At 42.4% G+C, this 22,879-nt stretch overlaps 1 protein-coding gene across 1 annotated transcript in view; it reads left to right on the top strand.

The window, feature by feature from the left end:
* Positions 1-22,879, top strand: part of LOC307255394 (neural-cadherin-like) — a gene marked incomplete at both ends in the record, with an annotated part of 245,454 nt that overhangs the window by 198,329 nt on the left and 24,246 nt on the right. The window contains 5 exons of the mRNA XM_080034077.1: positions 4,475-4,602; positions 8,009-8,136; positions 8,503-8,626; positions 15,895-16,075; positions 18,505-18,671. Of these exons, the coding sequence (XP_079890203.1) occupies positions 4,475-4,602; positions 8,009-8,136; positions 8,503-8,626; positions 15,895-16,075; positions 18,505-18,671 (728 nt within the window). The remainder of the gene's footprint in view (positions 1-4,474; positions 4,603-8,008; positions 8,137-8,502; positions 8,627-15,894; positions 16,076-18,504; positions 18,672-22,879) is intronic.

The raw sequence follows: 22,879 nt of genomic DNA, 5'->3' as shown, positions 1-22,879 counted from the left end.
GCTGTGTATGCAGTCCATATGCTACCAGTTTGACTCCAGTGTATCTTTGGGCCTTCAGAACAGGAGGACATTTCTCATATTTAAGAGCACCCCCGACTATGTAGGAGCTAGAGCTCCTCTTGCACACAAACATGCAATTTCACATTCTCCCTCCCTCTCTCTCTCTCTCTCTCTCTCTCTCTCTCTCTCTCTCTCTCTGTCTCTCTCTCTCTCGCTCTGGTATTACATTACGTAGTAATAGCAGAAAACAAGCCTGCTTGTGTGGATGAGCCCTTTCAAGAGCAAAGTCTTGTACTAACCCTAGTAAACCTACAGTAGTGTATCTAAAAAGATTGGCCTGTCTGCCTGCTGCACTCACAGCTAGCTTGGTACATGCCTTGTGATTCTGTTTGTAAGTCTCTGTAGCTCTTTGACTCAGTTTAGTTCCATTTAACTTGACCAAATCAATAAAAAAAGTAGTTAAAAGAAAAAGTAGTTACTGTCTATAGGGGACAATAATATGAATGCTCTTATATGTTTTTTAATATTAGACTGTCCAAGGACTGTGTTTTTAAGTATTTCCTAAGTTGCAGTGCCTTGTGCTTCGGCCCACCATATTATATGGCCTAAGAGCAAATTCAAGTGGCAGACTTGATTTAACTTACAATTATGTTTTTTAAGGAATGATTTTTTGGCAGGATAAATTAACCATCAGTTTTAGTTTATTCAGGTCCGTTCGCATTTTTTTCAGTAATGGTCCTAACATCAGTTACCCCTGTAGCAAAGGTTGAGAATAGCAATAATTGTTTAAATGTGAGCATTTGGTCGCAGTCTGGAGCCCTGCTATTCACAGCTACTCTTACATTTTTCATTTTGCTTCTCTCTTCCATTCCCTCTTTTCTACTGTCTTCCTTACTTTTACTATTACAGCTCCATGTCACTTCCCCTCACTTCTTTCTCTTTTCCTCTACTGCACTTCTCTTCTGTGTTCCTCTTCTGAGACCACTGAAGTCTGACTCACGTCAGTCTTGACAAGAAGGCTACTTAGCCTGCCTGACAATCAGATGGTCAACTTACCTTTCAGCTGGTGTGTGTGTTGTGTGTGTGTGTGTGTGTGTGTGTGTGTGTGTGTATGTGTGTCCGTGTGCGTGCGTGCCTACTCCTAGCATACAGATATGCACTTCTGTGAAAAGGTTCTCTTTGGCAGGTGTCCTTTGTGTCTTTGAGTGCAGTTCCAGCTCCCAACGGATCTGACCGCGCTGTCTCAGTGTGTGTGGGTGTAAAGTGAGTGTTGGGAATGACAGAAATAGCATACATTGGGGATCATGAAAGAAAGCCATTTCTATAGGGTATAGGGAGAGGGCTGCGTAATGAATATAAATTTAAATAAATAATGTGTTAGAAGATAAAGTAGCAAATGGAGTTATGCTCCCAGGCAGGACACCAAATGAGAAAATAGCCTTAAGACAATGTATATGTGAAACAAAGGAGGGACACTTTAGATTTAGTCAATGCAGGTCTGGCCCCGGCAAATAAATTACAATTAATTGGATCATTCTCGAAGTGTGGCAGCATCTCAACTTGCACTCGGAGTGGACAAAATCAACCCACAGATAATTGAGGGAAGGTGGAGAGAGGGGTACAAAGGCTAACAACCAAATTTCCACTCACTGTGAATTGAAAACATGGCATTTCGCAGCCTTGGTACACTGCTTAAATTCTAAATCATACAAATAATATCCGTCTAATTCGTAGTCAACATATCTCATGACACTGAATATTTTCCGGCAATATTTGCTCATCATCATTTAAAAAGGCTGTCAAAATAAAATAGTATGCCAATGGCTGGTAATAATTTCACTCCAGCTTCAACACAAATAATATTTTCAAGTTTGACATGTTTTAAAGTTAACATAAAACCAGCCTTGCTGGCTGTCTCCACCAATAACAGCACATGGGTTAAGCCCTGACTAGATGCTGAGATGTCAGTGTTAGCCAGCTAGCTCACGAGAGCAGCTAAACAGGTTAAGCTTCTTCTACTGAAGGTAATGAAGCTGTCTTGCAGCCCAGCACTCTGCTGCAGTGCCCTGTGTGGCGCTGTGGTGTTACTGTAGTGTAACTGAAGGGACTCAGAGGGACAGGTGCCTCCCGCGACCTTTTTTCTTCTCCGCGGTATTCGGTATGGCCAAATCTCTCCCTGTAGACACTTTTCTACCATACACGGTATAATACTGTCATATTGCCAAGCTCTATTATCAGCCTCTTTCGACTGCCAACTTCTACTTCTACAAGCATAAAGTCAAGTGTCACAGTGCAGAAGTTAGCGAAATTCACACTGGAGTTTTGTCTTGAGGGTAACTTATGAATCTAGCATGCACTGTCACTGCTTCACTTTCGCATGACTAGGAGTTAACCAGGGAAGTGACAAATGGGAACCCTCAAAGGGAAAAATACAAGAGGAAATGCTTCAGTGAAAAGTGACTCTATCATCCAGGCAGTGTGTGTGTGTCGCTTCAGGGGGACAGCTGGGAAAATTAGGAACACTGAACTATTGGACACTGCGATGGCCTGTTAAGATTTTTATTTTATTTTTTGGCATTTTTCAGTTTTTTAAAGACAGGTTTCGAGAGACAGAGTTGAAATGGGGTGAAGAGGGGAATGACATGCAGAGAACTGACCACGGGTCGGATTCGAACCCGTTTGTAGTATGCTCATCCTGTCTACATCTGTTTGTGGATCTGCAGAAGGCATAGGACCGGATACCCGGGATATACTGTGTGGGTTCAGAGGTCCCTTCTCAGGTCCACCAAATCTCTGAATGCTCAAAGCGAGATATATATCTGGGTTCTCTGCAGTAAGTCAGACTTGTTTGTGTGGCAGTTGGCCTCCGCCAGGGCTGCTCTTTATCACAAATCCTGTTTGTGATATTCATGGACTGAAATTGTGGAGGAGAGGGGTCCATGGGCTGAGGAGCTCATCACTGCTTTTTGCGGATGATGTGGTCCTGATGGCATCATCGGTCTGTGACGTTATGCTCTCACTGGATCGGTTCACAGCCGACTGTGAAGCAGCTAGGATGAAGATCAGCACCTCTGAATCTGAGGCCATGGCTCTCAGCAGGAAACCAATGTATTGTCTACTCCAGGTAGGGAATGTTTCCTTACTCCAATTGAAGGAGTCCATGTACCTCAGGGTCTTGTTCGCGAGTAAGAGTACAATGCAGCGTGAGATTGGCCAGAGTTTCGGGGGAGCAGGGGCGGTATTGCACTCGCTTTACCGAACTGTAGAGACATACAGAGAGCTGAGCAGGAAGTTAAAGCTCCCGATTAACCAGTTGTTCCCATCTTCACCTATGGTCATATAGACTGGGTAATGACCGAAATAGCTAGATCGCTGGTACAAGCGGCCAAAATGGGTTTTCTCTGGAGGGTGGTTGTGTCCCATAAGAAACAAGGTGAGAAACTCAGTCATTCGGTAGGATCTCGGGGCAGAGTCGCTTCTCCTTTGTGTTGAAAGGAGCCAGTTGAGGGTGTTCGGGCATCTGGTAAGGATGCCCCGGGCACTTCCCTAGGGAGATGTTCCAGCATATCCAGCTTGGAGGAGGCATCAGAGAACACCCAGGACCAAGTAGCACGTTTGTTTTGGGCTGGGGATAGTCAATGCAGCTTCTGACTGTGGTGTAACACGAGCAGTCACTGGCAGGAAAAAGTATTGTACCCTTTTTATTCTTGTGATGTCGTTGAAATAGACCCATGAGAATATTTGAATACTCATTACTACTGAAACTAATTCAGTGAAAGGCCAAAAATGGAGTCCTCAAATAGAAATCTGGAGAGTGGAGAGTTTTGAGTGTCAGTTATGATCTTAATAGAAGCTCAATTCAAGCTTGTGCAGCACAAGTAAGAAGACACTGCAGCCGCCACGGTTTATGCACATAAAAATACAAAGTTAGTGTGTGTGTGTGTGTGTGTCTGTTGGATATGTGTCTGCGTGAACTCTAGGAAGTTCATCATGCATGATGATGGATTGCCAATGCCAGTTGTCAGAAATACGTATCATGCATAATTCCTTGCATATGGCGCTCAGGAAACTAGCAGTCTTAGCCACTTCATTAACTTTTAATTTCCCATTTGAGCAAGTTAGAAAATAGAATGTAATTACATTTGATGTGTGATGTTTGTTGACTGCCACAAGATGTGAAGCCAAAATTACTTCACAGCAGTCCCTGAGAAAAAAATAATAATTTAAGTTAAATTATGGACAATATTAGCAATTTAGCCAGTTATGTAACACATAGTCAGTATTCACTCTATCATATGTGACACATTATAAAGCACTTCATAGTTTGGCAGGCATTAGTAATGTAATGCTGAAACATCTCATTTCATTTGCCAACAGCTTTGACGATTGAATCCACTTCTCAAAAGTCCAAATGTCTTAACCCTAACCCTCACTATTTTTCTTTAATTCTATCTCTCTCTCTCATTCTATTTAGAGCTAATAGATGGGACCCCCACCTTGAAAATCAACCATGGCTCTGGCACAGTGGTATTACAGTTGCCAGGCAACGTGAACGTGGCAGACAGGCGTTGGCATCGGCTGGATGTCCGCAGCAACAGCAAGGTGGGACACTTCACCAATTATTCATCAAGCACCAGATATTTAGCAAAAAACCTTGGTGGTAATTCAAACTAGTCCTACTGCCTTTTTTCTTTTACTTTACAGTAAAATGTATCCAGAAATGTTTTCTTGCATCAAAGTATTTGACTTTATGATAGACGTAAGATCAATATGAACAACTTTTACACACAGCCATGTATTTAAGCAATTGGCAATTAAAGCATGTACCTCTTTGTCTAATAACTATCTATGAGCTGCCTTCAAAGTGCAACGTGCTGAATGTCTTTGTGGATGAGGCTCAATGGTGTTTTGTGTCCGCAACGGAGCCTTCCGCTGCCTTGAAGGCCCTGTTGGGAGCACAAAACACCAAACACACAATATCGATATTAATCACCATACATAATTTGATACTGCTGAAGCCTGAAGAAAACAGGCAATACAATGTTGTTTATTACCATATCTGTGATAAGGGAACATTGAATCACATTTAAATAAATATTTAACTTCACAAAAATGTTTTAACTGCACCTCACAAAACAAGTGAAGATAGCTTGCCTTGTAACCTATTGAAAATAATGTAAATACAAATAAAAGCTCTGACTATCACATTAAACTCCTTTGGCAGGGCTGCAGCAAACATCTTAAATATTGCAGAGAGGCACAACCATACATAAAAAGTAAACAAGTGGATCAACAAAGACCCTGGCATTATTAAGTACTTAACTTTAAGATATTAAGTATGAATGACTGGTTTTACATGTCAGCTATTTTAAAATGTAGAAATGTGAGTCGAAAGTGCAAAATGTAAACATTGTAAAACCAGATATTATGCTACATAACATAATGTGTTTAAAACTAAAAGATCGGTGAGTGACTACTATCACATCAAACTCCTATGGTAGGGAGGCAACAATCTCAAACTTTGTAGAGCTGTGTCTCAGATGCTGGATGAATGTCAGAGCACATCACAAGCTTCTACTCACATATCCAGATCTACAACAACAGCTGTAGGAAGGGGAGATGCTCATGCTGTAGCTACACCAGCCTAATCCGACCTGTTGAATTTAGTCTACAAAGCTGTGGCCGGGGGATGTGCTGCACATCGATCACGGCATTCTGGACGTGTTCAATAACGTCAAAAAGTCCTGCTGACATCCACATCCTTAAAGGAGTAATTGTGTGATAGTGCCAAACATTAACAACATACCACATTGTCAAACTGAATGTTCTTGTTCGGTGCGATCAATTAGTGAGTCCTCTCACTGCTGTGATCAGTTAACATTTCACAGATTACATGTCAAAATCCATTGTTACCTTAAGCAGAGGTTAATTATTTCATGTCATGGACTTCTAATATGACACAATTGATATGATTATATGGGACCAACATGGGGAAGATGTCAGATTCAGTGCTGTATAACTGTGTGCACTCTATAGTTCAAAGGGAGATAATAGCGGTTAGAGCAAGACACATGATTGCAATAGCCCTCCTTTGTCATTCTCTACAGAGGTTTGTGAATTTAATTAGAGTGAAATTTTGCTAATTTTCATTTGACTGAGGACCGCCTGGAGCTCTTCACCCCCAAGGTATCACACATTATAGTTCCTGGCCCTCTTTAATATCAATACTTGTCTGTGCTATTTCAAGAGTCTTTGATTTAAGCCAGCCAGAACGCTTCAAGCCTCACATTCACACTGTTTGGGGGCGCCCTACCAACTGAGCTAAGGGCGCCCCTACCCCACCCTATTCTACCCTACCCTTCCCCACCCTACTCTACCCCACCCTACTCTACCCTACCCTACTCTACCCCACCCTACTCTACTCTACCCTACCCTACTCTACCCCACCCTACTCTACTCTACCCTACCCTAGTCTACTCTACCCCACCCTACTCTACTCTACTCTACCCTACCCTACTCTACTCTACCCTACCCTACTCTACCCCACCCTACTCTACTCTACCCTACCCTACTCTACCCCACCCTACTATACTCTACCCTACCCTACTCTACCCCACCCTACTTTACTCTACCCTACCCTACTCTACCCCACCCTACTCTACTCTACCCTGCCCTAGTCTACTCTACCCCACCCTACTCTACTCTACTCTACCCTACCCTACTCTACTCTACTCTACTCTACCCTACTCTACCCTACCCTACTCTACCCCACCCTACTCTACTCTACCCTACCCTACTCTACTCTACTCTACCCCACCCTACCCTAGTCTACTCTACCCCACCCTACTCTACCCTAGTCTACTCTACCCTACTCTACTCTACTCTACTCTACCCTACCCTACTCTACCCTACCCTACCCTACTCTACTCTACTCTACTCTACTCTACCCTACCCTACTCTACTCTACCCTACCCTACTCTACTCTACCCCACCCTACTCTACCCTAGTCTACTCTACTCTACCCTAGTCTACTCTACTCTACCCTACTCTACTCTACCCTACCCTACTCTACTCTACTCTACTCTACTCTACTCTACTCTACTCTACCCTACCCTACTCTACTCTACTCTACTCTACTCTACCCCACCCTACTCTACTCTACCCTACTCTACTCTACTCTACTCTACTCTACTCTACTCTACTCTACTCTACCCTACCCTAGTCTACTCTACTCTACCCTACTCTACTACCACAGCCGCCAATCAAATCGGGGGACTCAGGTTTTACTCGGGGATTACTTCATGCCCGTTCTAACTGTGTCTTTCAGTGTGTACACGTATATGCAGCCAGAAATATATAAATATGATAACTTCTACATATTTGGTCCAAAAAAATTAAAAATGAAGGGTTCACACTTTTGTGCCGTGCGCAAGCAATATCCGGAAGCTCAGGCCGATCTGACTCAAACTCAGAGAGATATGCGAGCCACAGAAACACACACAGACAGACAGACAGACAGACGTTTCTTTCTTTACAGATAGTTGTGTAAGAATTAACCTAATGATAACAATGTCACAAATATAAGATGAACATGTGTGTTTGATCCTTTCTTTAACTTTGAGGTTAGCTGTTGTTTTTAATATTAAACAGTGAATAAATGACTCTAGCTGTTCAGAAAAAAGATTGTCATGGCTTCGGGTTAACCACCATCTTCACTTGTAAATACACCGATAGGACGTTTATTGGAGTTTAGGATGTGAAGACTTGTTTTTTGATTAGTGCGTCGACAGGAAACAGCAGGCATCAGAAAAGTAATATGCACTAATGACAGACAAGTGAGTCAAAGAGGCAGCTCTCGCTATAGCAATAATAGAAAGAGAGCACTTGACAGCATCAGGAGGTACACTTATTTTAATGCAGAGAAATAGGGGGGGCTTTATCAATGCACCTGGTTTCTCTGATGACTTCAGTTGTATACAGCATGTACCCATTTGTGTGTTCTCTTCAGGAAGTGCGTCTCACCCTGGATCGCTGCTCGGGGGCAGCCGTAATGGAAACGGAGGGAGTGGGCAGCTGGCTGACCACAGAAGACGACTCATCCTGTGAAGTGATGGGCGTTACACCCAACACTGACAGGTACTCCCAAATACACACATACACACCACTCTTTTTTGTTGGTTAACCGTTTACCAACAAGAAGCCTGAACAGTCACCAGATCTATTAGAGCCCCTTTGGGATGTGTTGGAACGAGAGATATGCAGGAACCAGATCTCCAGCAACTGCATGATGCTATCATGTCAATATTAATAAAAACCTCTGAGGAATGTTTCCAAAACCTTGTTGAAAGTATGCCACAAAGAATTAAGTTAGTTCGGAAGGCCAAAGGAGGTCCAGTCCGATACTGGCAAGGTGTACTTAATAAAGTGGCCGGTGAGTGTATGTTTATGAGGAGAACTGTTTTGTCAAAAGTAGTTATCTATCTATGCCTGAATGTGTTTTAGGCATCTGAACATCAGCCACGTTCTCCAGCTTGGAGGTGTGAATGAGGACATCCCCTATATCTACCCTCAGCTTCAGCACAAGCACTTCACCGGCTGCATTCGCAACTTTATCGTGGACAGCAAGGTAACACAACAAGTACACACTTACACATTCTGTACAAAACCACACGGCTATTAGCATACCAGCATGCAAGCAAACACAAACTCACACCGGCACTATAGCTGATAAATAGATCAATAACAGTCCCAACCCTGACAGCATGCTTGTTCCATGTCAGATACAGTATGTTTCTGCACTTTTAACTTCAACCTCAAAAGCGCTCTCAAATATTACACACATGCACTCCCAGGGTGAAATGGAATATGAACCTTTCCACTCCTATCCAATCTTAGCTTCAAGTTAATACTTTCAAGTAACCCTCTACCACTCTGTTGGAGTTAAGAAAGCAAAGGACTCCATTCTCAACCATGACAATCCATGCCCAAGACCAACAAAGCCCACATAATGTCTGTATGAACACTGGCTTCAGCTGTGATAGCCTATATAGAACCCACTGGCTTGTAATTGTGCAAATAATTTAATTGATTTTTAAGCAATTTTTAGCTTGACATCAAATAAAACTCTTAAGTGAGAAATATTGCCCCAGGAAGTCCAGAACTTTTGAGTCTTGCCTCAACATAACTGACATAACTGGCATGTTGGCGTACATTCCAGGGTCAAACCGTGTCCCCAGACAGGGTGAGATGTGGGTTCCCTGATAATATAGAATAGCCAATACAATAAAAATACAGATGTTTAGCTCACTGTTCAAAATGTGTATTTTTTAAGTATGTACCTGCTGCCAGTGATTCATTTCTCATATCATCTATCTCTTAGTTTTCTTGCATCTGTGCAAAGGAAGCAATTACTTAAAGACGACCTATTATGCTATGTTTCAGTCCAACTTTGGTACTGCAGTTTAGGTTCTCCGCAAAAACGCTCTCTCCCTCTGCATTCTGTTTGAACCTGGCCAATCAGAGAAGGCCGGTAACTACATGGCAACAGGCACGTCCTCTAGTTTCACGTTACACTGAGCGTACTGCAGTGTGAGCGCGGGCAGATAAGAACAGGCAGGGAGCGGGGGACAGGGACATGTCTGAGCGTGTAGCAGCATGACCATACATGGAAAATCCGTTTTGTGTGACATCCAAGCCCCAACCTCAGCAATTTTTACCAGCATCCAATACGGAAGTGACCAAAATTGTAGTACCTTCCGGTGGCCACTGGGGGTGGAACCAAGACTGAGCCATTTTTTCTTTGACTCACTTGTTAGACAGGCCGTTTTCTGACTATGTGTTAGAGGCTGGTCGTAGATGTTAGGCTTGGCTTGATGACGTCTTCTTCGTGTTGGTCTTCATAAGATACATTTCATGGTTTACACTACCCTGCTCATAAGAGAGGTGAAGGGAGGGTGCGGGTCGTTGCTAGGCCGGTTGTCATGTGCAGGCACATCCCACACAAATAGTTCTCCCCTGACCTTGGGCAAAGTATCTACTGAAACTGCCTGCCTCTGTATATACAGTGTTGTTATGTGCACTTACAAAATGGTGAATGAATGTGAAGTTACTAAACATACAAAAGTGTATAGGTTTAAAAAGCACAAGAGTATAAAATTAAGATTTATTCTCACAAAAGTCTTATTAAACCTATTTACAGCCTGGTCCACAAACGCATTCTAGTCTGTATGTTAAGGTCATATCTCCATGACAACACTGAGGGGGGTGATTTTTTTTCTAGCATGCTAGTTTTTATTCTGTTGGAGGTTAAAATGTATTGGCGCGATCTCTTGAGTGACAGCTCTCCGCCCGTTGTCCCTCACTTTGCCTCGGAGGTATACGTCAGCTAGATGGGCGTATCTCCCTCCCCCCGACGTGAGGCGGAGTAAAAATCTCACAAGATGGCGATGCGCATAAACCAGGATTGTTGGATGCCGTGTGAATAACTGAGGTCAGCACGGATGATACATCCATATTATATACTATCTATGGTGACATCACGCAAATCCAGGAAACTAGGCACTAGGCTGCCGTGAACGGCATCGGAGTGTTGAGGCTGTGCACAGCCACCTGCAGCCACCCCAGACAGTAAGCAGGGAATTTGTCTAAAATGCATGTATCTGACACTTTGGTATCATTTAGCATGACTGTATAACATTATATCAGCATGTATAGGTCAGAAAAGATGTAAAAAGCATAATAGGTGCCCTTTAACTTCATTCACACCTGGTGTAAAATGCGCCGTGCAGTCACTTCTGCTTGCATGTGATCATGGGAGAAGGAGAGTGGGAGGACAGCAGGAATTCTCATCTCTTATGGCACTTTCGTAGGAGGAAACAGGAACTGGGACAGGTTGTCTTTTCTCCAATAGTGCTTGAAGCCGCATTGAACACTGAGGCAGGGACTACTTCAAATCAGATAAGAGAAATGAGCAACTGCTGGACACGGGAAAGCGGATCTTGCTAGACCTGAGGCTAGTTATTCTAGTGCTCGGGTGGGAGATCTTGGATGAATGGATGCCTTTACTTTGAAATAAATACATGTAACTGGATACTCAAAACTATGATCTGCCATGATGTGCTTTTTTTCTGCAGCTACATAAAGCTGAGTAACAGTTTATCTAAAGCATAAGTTGCCGTGAAATACTAGCCTTGTTTTAAATAACACAGCGTACAATAAGAGATAACACTAAATGCATACAGCCAAATCCAACTACATTTAATAAAGTTGTTCTGAGTTTTTAGGTGAGCCCTTCCAGCCAACAAAGAGAAAGAAATAAGTCAACAATGTGAGCCTGAAAACATGAGCCAACTGCTCAAGCTATTAGTCACTACTGGCTGCCTGTTCTATATTCTGAGATAAGTACTGGGTCAGGTCTATGGGATTTGCTCAATATTAAATATAGATCTCTAGGGTGATGGTGAGTGTGGCTGCTTAAGTCATAAGCGGAATTAATCTGTATTCAATCAGAAGACCTTTAAAGCTCTAATGCGATGTTGATTCTCAAAATCGGTGATATAAGATGGCATAAGTTGCTTCCTGCCGCAATGCTAAATGCAGGTAGTTAACGTGGGTGTACCATAGGCGTAGCAGGAGCCTTCGTGATCATTTTATGCACTAATAAGATAAATTAGCATGACATGCGTGGGTAGGCATGAGGATAATTCATCTCCAAAGAACAGGCAGCAGAGGGCGTATTGATGAATAATAATTTTGACTCACATTGTATGTTTTTTTCAAGGCTTTTTTTTCCAATCTGTGGTGGTGTTTTTATGATCACATTATGTACATGTGTCACTCTGATGCTATGGCAACATAGTCTCCATCATCGTGCCACTTGGAGTTTGAGCGCCTGTGAGTAGAGGAAGTTGACAGTGGTGTAGACACTTATTTCGAAAGCATGTGTCTGTTTTGGAGCCAGACAGAGTTGTAGCATATCAGGGCCATAGCACCTCCATTGTGAGTGTTATAGGCATGTTTTTAAAGGTCACCTATTGTTCAAAATGTGTCTGTCTGCATAACACATCCCTATATCTTTTTCTTCACCTTTCTAAAAACCTGTGTTCAAAAGCCCCAGTCAGATTTATCTCCCCTTATGATGTCATGGATGGAGAAGCCACACCCCCAATCGCCAATTTACTAATTTAGCACTACCTTCACATGTCATAAGCTAACTAAACCGTCAGTGAGATTTACGGCCAGACAGAGGCTAGATTAGTAGATTCATAATGGCATTGAGAAATAAAGTGTTTTTGGGACAATACACCAGAAAAAACGTTTTGTATTAAAAACCCAAATAACAATGTTGAACGTTTAAATGATCATAATATGTCACCTTTACTTAAACAGTATGTAGTGTTGTGTGTGGACGAGAAAGAGAGGGAAGGAGACCGGACTAAAGTCCCGGCTGAATGTAAGGCTGTGCCCAGGAAAAGTTACTGGAAGAGATTTTTCAATTTTATAATTGTGTTTCTATTCTGGAGTTGGGTCTCTCCCCTCTGGCTGTCATTCACCACTATCTGGTTTTAACTCTCCATACTTGTCAAGTCATTATTCTGCTTGTCTTTCTCGCTTTTTTCTGTGGTTTTGACACAACTGTCACTCCATTTCTAAGTATGGAGGTTTGCAGTTACAGGGGTTGGGCTAATGCTAGTGGCTTTGATTTGGTGTTGGGTTTGCAGTGTTTCTCAGCAATGTGTCCATGTCAATCAAGAGTGTATCTCCAATGAAGGGAAATCCTGATGCTTCAGCAGATGATATTTTAGTGGTCTACCAACTTTCTGGCAACAGTTGCAGTTTGGCAATGCCACTCTGCACAAAGCTAGGTCCATTAAAGAAACCAGTTTAGGGCACAAATATACGAGGGCCTGCACAGAGCCTTGACCTCAACCCCAATATGTTTCACCTGTGTCTCATGAAGGCAAATTCAATTGGTTTCTCAAATCAGATGTTCTGTACTGCACTGGCAATTGAAAGTGATCAGATTGGAGTTGTTGCATCCAGACAACACTGCTCTGTACCGACCTATGTGCATGGGTTACTGTGGTAATGATGTAAGCGTCATAACATAGAATGGTGACACAGCTTTCCAACACGGAAGAATGACAAAAAGCTGAATGTAGATAGATCATCACCCTTGCAGATTATATTCCAGCACATCGCCATTCAAACATTAGCGATGTGAAGTCATAGCGCCGAACTCACTCTGATATCCTATTTGAGCGACCAAAGCGTCTGGATCGAATATGCATCTTTAGAAATCCAAAGTGAGTTGCATTTCAAACCTGCATGACGTGCTTCGGATCTGATTTGCAAAACAGTTCGGATTTCATGTTGTGTTTCTTGCTGTTCAACTTCAGACTTGATACAATCAATCTGGATACAATCTGGATTGGAAAGAGGATGCCAAAAGTGTGATTTTGGCTGGCAGTCTGAAGGCCTTTGTCTTCCCTGCCTTAGAGTATGTACATTATGTCCTTGTCTTCCATCGTCTCGTCTTTACCTTCAAGTGAGAGCTCCGTTACAGCCTCTTTTGTTACTCCCCTTCATAGCATCTGTTCTTGCGACAGAAGGGCTACAAGGATGAGCCATTCCTGGTGAAACTTTTCTCAAACTTTGCACAGCCAAGTTATAGCTGTATACTCATTTATTTTGGTATTCGTCTACAATTTAGTTTTCACAACCTTTGGGGAGAGATATTTTTACCTGAAATTAATCTTGGCAAGCAGGGCGACCTGCTGTGTCTCTGTGTGGGGGTGTGACAGTCTTCCCAGCTGAAGCGACAATTTTTATTTAAGAAGAAGCAGGTGTATTTTTGGTATTCAGCTTGTATATTGGTCGAAGCCTTATGCTCTCACACAGAAATACCCACACACATCACAGTGACACAAATGCACAGCCAAATCAATTGCAAACACCTCAATATGTCTAAGTCATTGATTGCTAAATTATGTGTTACCATTCTCAGCATCAACATAAATCCAACAAACGGAGAAGCTGTAGCTTTGAAAGGTCAGCAGCCAATTAGATGCATCTTTGCTGGAGGTCAGAGCCAATCAGTGGCTCCCTTGCGGCATGAGTCACTGTCAGATTTTATGATCCTTTGCATTCCCACGTCCTCGCTGCTGCACCAAAACAGCTCGTAAAGTTTGAGTTAGGCAGGGGGAGATTGAAAATATTAACGTCTTTTATAGCGTGCTTTTGTGAGGGACACACATTTAGGCGTTCAAGGTTCCACCGTCCTCTCTGTTTTGCCTGCTGTCTGACATGCTGTGTTTCTGTCAGGAGATTTGTTCTGTATTTTGTTTCATCACTTTGGGAGACATGACCTTCATAGTCCATAGTCATCATGTCCTTCAACATCTTTTGAAAGTTTTCTTCCTGATTCTTGAGTCATTTTCAGGTTAAACAATTGTAATTTGGGTTTCTAATAGAAAGGATTTTGCAATTGCTGAATCCCCTCTTTTCAGCCTTTACCTCAGCCCTAGAGCCTTAAGGCTGTTACATACTCCGCGAGAAGAAAGAACAAAGTTCTCGGTGACAGAGCTGCAAGAAGAAAATGACGTCATTTTCTTCTCTCAGCTCTTGTTTAGCTGTTCTCGCAGCTTGTTCTCGACACATCACCCGGGCCGAACTTTCTTCTCGCAGCTTGTCCGGGAACTATTGTGTGATTGGTCAGTCTGAAGTCAATGAGGAAAGCGAAGTGAAATCAGCTGGCGCTACTGAGTCAATTACCATGGTAACAATGCGCCGCGGTGAGGAGTTCGGCAGTTGAGTTCTCGTGAAGTATGTAATGTCAGACCAGAAAGAACTTCTCGCAGCTCTGTCACCGAGAACTTTCTTCTTTCTTCTCGCGGAGTATGTAACAGCCTTTAAGGTACGAACACACTGCACTCCGCGGCGCGGCGATTGGCCGCGGCGCGGCGATTGGCCGCGCGAATCGCAGGTTCCGCGCCGCGTGATCATATTGGGTCACATTGTGTCCGCCGCCCGACCAGAGTAGCCTTCTCCTACTCTGGGGCTCTGGGGATATGCTGCCGCTGGTGCTAACCGGTGCTGAGAGCACCAGTCTGCTGTGCTGATGGTGCTTTACCCAAGCTAACTGGTGCTAACTTGGTTCATAAAGCAAAACTGATAGCTGTACACAGCAGGCAACATACACAGAGGCTATTCACAGAACTTATGGGAGCAAACTGTGACTATTGTGTTTTCATCCATCTTAATTTCCTCTGTCAGTTGTCCCGAAGTGAGTGACGTCGGGAGGAGCTCAACGCTGATTGGCTATCGCGGCGCGGCCGGCAGCAAATAGTTTCAACTTCTGCGGCGGCCGTGCCGCCCTAGCCGCATGAACCGCTTGCCGCCGGCCGCCCATTCGGCGGTGTGCAGTGTGTTCGCACCTTTAGAGTTTTAGAGCCTGTCTCTTTAAGCCCCGCCTTCCAAAAAGTGCAGTCGTCTTTGATTGGCCCTGAGGCGAACTGCTTGTTTGAATCTAACTACCAGTCAGATTCAGGGGTATCTCGGGGTGTGTCCCAAAGGTGGAGGTAGTGCTATGTTAGGTTTGTAATGAGGGGGCATGGCATATCCCCTTATGATGTCATAAGAGAGAGATATATGACTGGGGTTTTTGAACAGTGTTTTTTTTAAATAATTTCAGGGGGGGCGGGAGGTGTTTCCCCCCAAAGACATTGGTAGGGTAAACACTGAATGCTGTTCTTTCCTTTTTCTTTGACCACTTTCTTCTGTTCCCTTTCCATTTTCCCTCACATTCCTATCCCTCCTATACCTCCACCTCTCATCAATCTTTTCCTCTACTCTCTTCTTCTCTACATTCACTGCTCTCCTATCTCCTCCCTTCAGCTGTATGATCTGGGCAGACCGGCCGACTCCCAGTCCAGCTCTCCAGGCTGCCTGACCACCGATAGCAGCTGTGTCAACATGGGCTATCCGTCCTGTGGCCACCAGGGTCGCTGCCACGGAGAGTGGGGCTCCTTCAGCTGCCAGTGTGTGCCAGGGTACACAGGGAACCAGTGTGAAGAGGGTAAGCCAAACTTGTTTTGGGACTTATTCAATACAGGAATAGGAATACATGCAATTTGTAGTGGATGGCATCATCGAAATAAAAACGAAAAACATATCTGTCAATCAATCCAAAGCTGTAAACTTACAATAAGAGGTAGACCAATTAATTGGGCCGATTCCTTCTGCGATAATCGGCATCAGCCAATGCTTGCGCTCAGAAGGCCAATTAAGAAAATATTCTGCTCAGTTTCATTCAAGGATTGAGGAAGTTACAGGGTGTTCTCTCTCCCCATTGGTTTAAAATGTGTAAAGTTGCAGTATTCAGAGCTGATTTTAATATAGCTTTTTGAAAAAAACACATAACCTAAATTGTAAAAGAGAATATTATAGAGGTTTGAAGAGACTACAGACAACCATAGTTAATGACTTATGTTATTGTTATCATCCACTTCTGTTCCATGACTTTCTAACATCAATGGCATACAATGCCATCTGCTTCTAGCAGCATGTAGGAAATTGTAAATTCATGCATGGGTTCAAGCGCTTGCCTTTCCCGTAGAGGATCCTTCGTTACTGCCCCGAGCAGCTTTTATATCAAAGATACGTATGGCGTGAATGAAGCAGCTCCTTGTGAAACGTGCTGGTATAGAATATGCAAAGAAAGAGTGTCAATTTGTGAATTCAAGAATTGAATGCAAATTTTTTTTTCTATTTTGAGGCAATTACCAAAAATTAAATTATTTGTATTCTATTAATCAAATGCACTGCTATAACTTAGAAGTGTTATTCTTAAACAGTTCTAATGCTTAATGCCCACAGTGATTGATAATTGAAGTTATATGGATGAATCACTCACTTCATATTGATGAGATGATTCATGTTTTTGAATAAAGAACAAGCTCTGGAGTCAATATCCGACTAGGGGACACATGGAAGATTGTGTCATTCAGTGAGGACATCTTTGGAAGAAGAATGAGTCATGTGAATTCTATGATTATCCTCACCTACATACTGTGTTTATGTGAAGAGTGTTAAACCAAAAGAAAATATGTTGTTTCTTAGCTGTACCTGTAGCTTAGGGGCTGTGATGCCAACCATGTACCACAAAGTCCTATATTAGTCTTTTTCCTGTCTCCTCCCTACGGGTTATAATGAAGCAAAAAAACTATTAAAAAAAGACCCTTTTGGGTCCAGAGAGTTCTGTTAGAAAATCTGAATGACATGACACCATCACACTGACCAGTGGTATACAATATCATGAGGAAGGATTGGTATGCTCTGAAAAGCTATCTCATTGGTAAAGATTGAATTGTTTACTCTCCTTATCACAAGATAAATGGCAAACATATGTTTTGAAAAGATGGTAACAAAGGTCGAACGTTGGTCTGAATGGAGACTATCTTTCAGTCCATTTTTGACATTGTTAACATCTTAAGCATAACGGCCTCCACACACATCCTACCTCTACTGCGCGTCTACTGCGCGTCTGCGTCTGACTTTTTCTCACTGACCGTGTAATTAACCTAGAGCGGACACACATCCAACCTTAGACGCACTGCTGATACCCGTCGGAGGCACGTCTGCAGCGACGCTCCCCTTTACCTCAGGAGGCTCGCCTATTTTTTTCTGAGAGCCGCGCGTCTCTCTCGGGTCTCTCTGCTTTAACTGATAGAGAAATATTCTGCTGAGAGTCATATTGACTTCATACCGGCAGCTTTCGCTGTAGTTTCACCATTTCCTGATGTGTCCCTTTCAAAATGAAACTTTCAACAAGCGAAAATGTGGCAAAAAAAAAAAAGGCAATGGGCCACACGGATTACTGTCTCAATATAAATCATATGCATCATATGCATCATAAATGACACAAAATAACTTAATTTTTAATGCGAATTATCTATGAAAACTCTATGTAGAAAGATAGGTCTTTTAGAAGCAGCGCTGCTGCAGCAGCAGCTGCTGAGACGTTCCATGTGTGGCCGAGAAAAGTCCGAGAGAGGCAGCAGTAATGGAACGCGACGCGCTCCAGAGGTAGACGCAGGATGTGTGTGGAGGCCGTAAAGGTTAAATGGAAACTAATTGGATATTATTTATCATCTGCATTTATCTGTTGTTCTGTACCCAAATACATGTATGGTTATATCTAATACTATAAACACTGTTAACTATAAAATACAAGATGGAGATTGAGACGTTACATATTGCTTGCCTAGAAGAAACCAGCCTTCAAGCAGCATCTGGTGAAATGCTCAACTTTGTCAGTTACGGCAGGCAGACAAGAAATGTACTTGGATATGGAGTGGAAAGTGGTTTTGAAAACATTTACTTGTGCCTGGTTTAGTCTATCAAGCATCTACAAGATTCACATTGGACGTATGTGTTGCATTTACAACTAAAACTGATGTGTATGTGTTTTCTTTCCTTCTGCGTGTGTGTGTGTATCATCTCCAGAGGTCCCGGAGTATTCCTTTGATGGCCACAGTCACGTTCATTACCAGTTGGCGTCTCCGCTGTCGGCCCGGAGGACGTGGGTTCAAGTCCTGGTTCGAACCCGTAAACACAGCAGCACCATCCTCAATCTGATCTCAAAGGAGCAGAGTGAATATATACGGATAGAGGTAAGACTGATAATGTGTGTGTGTGTGTGGACTTTGATGGAAGATTGTGTGAAATCTAAGGCTAACTGTTTCCACTTCTTCTTTATGATAAGTAAGACTAAACAGGCCCTTACTCCAGCTCCGTACCTACTGCACTGACATGATACACTCACTATATTCACAATACTGATGTTCTCATGTTACTCTTTGACAACAGTGTATGTTCCAAATAGGAAAATATTACTTTAAATAATTTTGATATTTTAATTTTATTCTATTAATTTAAGTATTATCCTTTGATATGTTTATACACACCATCATTTATAATGTACCATAAATGTGCCCCCGCTTTCAAGTGATGTCAGGCTTTAATACAATATGAAAATGATGGTTCAGATGAGGTGTATTAGCAGTAAAAATTATTTAGGATGAATGCGCGATTGAGTGCATTAAATGTGTTATTTGTCTTGAAGGCTTCATTTCTCCCACATTGTTTTCCCACCAGTTGTTTGTTCACACTTGAATAGCTCTCTTATATTTGTTTATTTGCCTGCCTTCCTCAGTTTTTTTTTCATCCTTGCCAAACTGTGACTCACTTTCGGGTATCATGACATACCTTTCCAGTGCCCCCCCCCCCCCCCCCCCCCCCCCCCCCTGCAACCATAGGTATTGATCAAACATCCCTGTCTGGAAGGATGACCATTATCCATATCATAGGTGCTGTCACAGGACATTCTCTCCTATGGTCCCCCTCTATCATCCATCTGTCTCTCCTTCATATTCTCCATTCCCAGGTTTACTCCTACATGTCTCCGTATAGTCACCACTACATGGGGAGTCAGTTCACATCATTTATCCACCATAAATAGTATGTTGATAGTGTGTTCCATCATCTCGTGAATCCATTGGAAACCCTGCAATATGCTTAGTTAGAAATGCAATCATTTTACCTTTTTGGATAATGTTTCATGATGATAGTTTAATTTGCTTTTAATCAGAGGGGGGAATTAGTATGCGTTACTCTTGGCTGGCTGCAAACTCACAATTGGAGGAGCTCTTTGTGTCTGCTGTTTGTGTGACTTGCATTCCAACAGCGCGGCTAGTGAAAGATATTGCTTCAGTTTTTGCCTCCAGATTACTGATTGCATACTGAGTTTGTTACAAAGCTTATCAGGAAGGTATTTGCTTACAACCATGCATACACTAGAAAAAGGTCTCCTAAATGAGGGCATTTTGCTACACAGCTAAGTTGTTTATTTGATGATTCTTCCTAGGCTTTATTCTTTGCCCCAAAATGTACATTTTTGGACTGAAATATTCAGAATCTTCTCCAATATTCTGACATGTCCTAGAATGATTATTTTGTAGCATTCCGAGGCACTTAATAAACTGACTTCTGACTTCTCAACAACGCTTTATCTCTATGGACTAATAACAGCAACAACAGAAAATGTACATATCGTGCTGTATTTGTATCTTACTTTTCTGAGATACAAACAATATACACATTGTCATTACCTCATGTAACAGTGTGGCCCATATATTTTGGCAGCCACGTTCAGTGATTAATGACCGGCCAATAAATATGTATACACCATAATGAAATGCATTAAGCATTTTACACAAACTCAGTGACAACAGATTATGGTATACGTAAAGCAATTACACTGTGCACAGTTGATGCATGAGCACATTTAATTTCCTTGGCGCTGCACTATCAACTTTAAGTGGCTGGTTGCGCTGCCCTTAGCCACATTTATATCAACTAGTGCAGTGCCTGTAGGAGGCAGGTATTAGCTTTTGCATGCTTAAATGTAACCTGTCTATGAAAGTGGCACACAGAAACAGATTTAGCCTACACATAGGCAGTGTCACACAGTCATTGAAATGGCTGTCGCATCGCTCTTCAATTTCCCTTTTGGTCTTTCAGTGTTTCCCCTACCATTATACAGGCCTGGCGGGGCCGCCAGGCCAACGGGACCCCCCGCCAGGCCAACAGCAGCCTGACTTTTTATATATATATATATATATATATATATATATATATTTTTTTTTTTTTTTTTTTTTTTTTTTTTTTTTTCATCAATTTCTCATTGATTCCGTAATAATCATATGCAAGTTTTTAATTCAGATTTGTAAAAGATGTATACGTTATTAATTGGGTTTTTGATAACATCGTTGGTGAGAAATGTGTGTCATACTTTCACAATCTTCACTCAGTGAATGTGTACGATTTAGTTTGATGGTTATCACGAATATTATTCTGGACATTTCCCAGTATACGTAGCTGAATAAAAGATGCATACGCCAGTCATACAGGCACAAAATCTACATCGCACACCATTATTTAATCATTACGAGATGGCAGATTAACACATCATCCGCACATGTCTGCACTTCCACAAGGCTGCAGCATTCAGCACAGTGGGGGAACAAAACTGTCCCTGCACTGGGACTGTTTGCTTAAAAATAGAATGGCACACCTAGTGTACGGCGCTGCTGGCAAAGACACACATACTCCATTTTACAACATTCACTCACACACACCACCCACTCAGGGAGAGACGCAGGAGCCACATGGCTCTGCTCAGTTCAGCTTTAATTGGGGGTAAAATCAGGTTTGTGTGTGTGTGTGTGTGTGTGTGTGTGTGTGTGTGTGTGTGTGTGTGTGTGTGTGTGTGTGTGTGTGTGTGTGTGTGTGTGTGTGTGTGTGTGTGTGTGTGTGTGTGTGTGTGTGTGTGTGTGTAAAGAACCACCCTGGTGGATTCAAAATATAATTAATACTTCATCGCAGAGCCTTGAAATGAGCCATGGTTCTCAAACCAAACAACCTTGGAGCTTTCCAGCACTTTACCAAGCTGCTATGAAGGGAGAGACTGAGGGACAGAGAATGGAACTATAGGCAGATGAAGGGTTTATGTGGCAGAGAGTTACGGGGAGAAAATTAGAAAAGTGGACCAGTAAATTGACATGATGGTTGGTTTGTATATTTTTGACAGACTTCTCCTCCCAAAAGAAGGCAGAAAGTCACTAGTTTAACACGTGGTTCAAAAGGGTTAACCTCTTAAGCCCTAGGCCTCTGGCTCAGGATTCCGCTCGAAAATGACATGACCATATTGAATAGAGTATATCTCTGCAACTACAAGGTCTATATGAATAATCTTGGTATCATAATAAAGGTAACACTTGTGAGATTGCTGAGAAGGTGTAAGCATAAGTATAGATGTTACTGGGTCAGAGTAAATGAAGATGGAACACAGCATAAACAAAAGATTTAATTTCCGCCTAACAGAACTGTACACTTTTGTGAGTGAATATCCCCTTTGAAACATGCAGTTGCAGCCCAAAACCTCCAGAAAATAATAGCAAACAATCTGAATATTACCTGTGCCAAGAATGGTGCTAATAAAGTAAAGCAGAGCAAAGTTAGAGAGGTTTTAGTAGAGACATTTTTCAGGCGGAAATTAGCCACCCATCTAAATACTGTTCTAAAAACAGTTTTGGCTTTGTTTTGAAAAATAAACCAGACCTATATACATTTTCCCATTCAAAGAACACCATACAAAGGAACTAAAGTTTATCTCCAACTGGAGCAGATTTAATAAATAGCCAATAATATAGGTAATCTGATTACTGCTGTTGTCCGGATCCAGTTCTCGCTGCTGTCCTCCTCCTCCGACGGTGAGTTGACAGGACTAAACCGGGCGCCGCTGTCTATATGTAGTAGGCTATGTCTAGTCTCTAGTAGCTCCGAAACTGTGAACCATTTGGTTTTATTCCTGTCTGCCGTTATTCCTTGTGGTGGTGTGCGGAAGAAAATGGCAAGACAACCAACACAAATTGTCTATTATCTAAATAGTCGAAAACCGCTGTTTTGTTACGGAGCTGTCAATTTTCGCGGGGCTGTCAATCACCCGCAACGTCTTCATTCAATCCATTGGTCAATGTGGATGATCCGTCAGAGCCAATAGGATCGAGATACAGACCCCAGATACACGACAACAACACTTATCCGCCAATCACAAGGAGGCAACACTGTGTTCATATGACTTGCTGTTTGTATCGTTAGCATGAAGTAGCATAATCGCTAGCGCCGATTTTTTCGGACATGAGCCGTTAGCGTCTTTTGTTTCTACCTGCTCATTTAGTTGCTTGGTGTCAGACTTGTGTTTCGATTAGGTCAAAATAAATATCATGAGCTTTTAGCCGAGATACTTTCCGTTAAGTGG

The sequence above is a fragment of the Ammodytes marinus genome (genome assembly GCF_949987685.1).
Source record: "Ammodytes marinus genome assembly, chromosome: 1".
NCBI lineage: Eukaryota > Metazoa > Chordata > Actinopteri > Uranoscopiformes > Ammodytidae > Ammodytes > Ammodytes marinus.
The sequence above is the reverse complement of the archived record's forward strand: the minus strand, read 5'-3'. Positions and strand labels throughout refer to the sequence as shown.